Raw genomic sequence first — 1115 nt, 5'->3', positions numbered from 1 at the left:
AAACCAGATGAGGTCAAACTGAACAGACGTTTTATAACTAAGGATATAAAGAAAATGCCATGTTGAAACGGGTAGGAGGGGTGGAGACATGGAACAGGCCCCACACCAGCGTGTGGTGGATGAGAATCAGGTGGGATATCTTGGCCGCAAAGGTTTCAACCACCTGGGTGGGACAGAAGGCAGCGGGAAACCCAGACTTCCTCTTAAATGGCCCACGCGCAGACTCACTCACTCGCAGGCACTTACCTTGGGCTCCAACAGAGAAAGACAATACTCAAGAGGCATTGGAGGGATACAGAGGGCAAACTGAGGTGTGTGGCTTTGCTGTGAGGGCTGGAGGACAGCCGCCATTTTCCCTATGAATGGTCCTGTTCCCGCGCAGCTGGCCTGCAGGTGCCTTCCTAAATGTGTTGAGCCTGCCCCCACATGGCCAAATCTGAATCTGATTGGTCTGGTGAGCTCTGCTAGCTTCACCTTTCTGACTCACTGAGACCCAGCCTCCAACATCAGAGGCACTTTCTCTGTGAGCAGCCAGTGCCATCCATGTTGCCCTCTAGGAAAACTACTGGAGTCCACGGGCCCCAGGCAGGCAGTGCCTGGCCTCGGTGTGCTCTGAGACTTGTTTAGTCACTCCAGGCTCAGCACTGGCAACAAGCCAGAATTTACATTATCCTGATGACCATAACTCTGCTGTTTTACTCCTCCTCTCTTTCCTGGCTCTAATTTCTCTTTGGAGTAGGGAGAAAAGTAACCATCACACTTGAAGTGGCAAGCAATTGCAATTCCTTGTCCATCGTCTCTGATTTTCCATCAAGGACCACTATGGGTTCACTGTCAAAGCTGGCTGACTCAGTGTGGGTAAGTTCTTTGGGCAGCTTTGCAGGACCTTCCGACCAGGAGATCTGACTTTGGCTCAACCTCTTCCTATACAAGGAGTGGGTCAAGTACAATTATCTTCCAGAAGTTTATTTAAACCTTGAGAATCTCGCACATCCTTTCTTTGCCAAACAGTTGGGGTTCAGGAATGCAGACTGTTCCTTTGCTATCCCTTGTCTCCATCCTGCTCTTTCATTTTCTTCCTGTTCACATAAGCCCCAGGAAAATCAACACACCCT

At 50.0% G+C, this 1115-nt stretch overlaps 1 protein-coding gene across 1 annotated transcript in view; it reads left to right on the top strand.

The window, feature by feature from the left end:
• PIK3C2G (phosphatidylinositol-4-phosphate 3-kinase catalytic subunit type 2 gamma) overlaps window positions 1-1115 on the top strand; it is a 310994-nt gene that overhangs the window by 187114 nt on the left and 122765 nt on the right. The window contains exon 19 of the mRNA XM_019623621.1: window positions 740-858. Within this exon, the coding sequence (XP_019479166.1) occupies window positions 740-858 (119 nt within the window). The remainder of the gene's footprint in view (window positions 1-739; window positions 859-1115) is intronic.

Source organism: Hipposideros armiger, unplaced genomic scaffold (assembly GCF_001890085.2).
Source record: "Hipposideros armiger isolate ML-2016 unplaced genomic scaffold, ASM189008v1 scaffold_554, whole genome shotgun sequence".
Lineage (NCBI taxonomy): Eukaryota > Metazoa > Chordata > Mammalia > Chiroptera > Hipposideridae > Hipposideros > Hipposideros armiger.
This window is presented reverse-complemented; position numbering and strand designations above follow the sequence as displayed.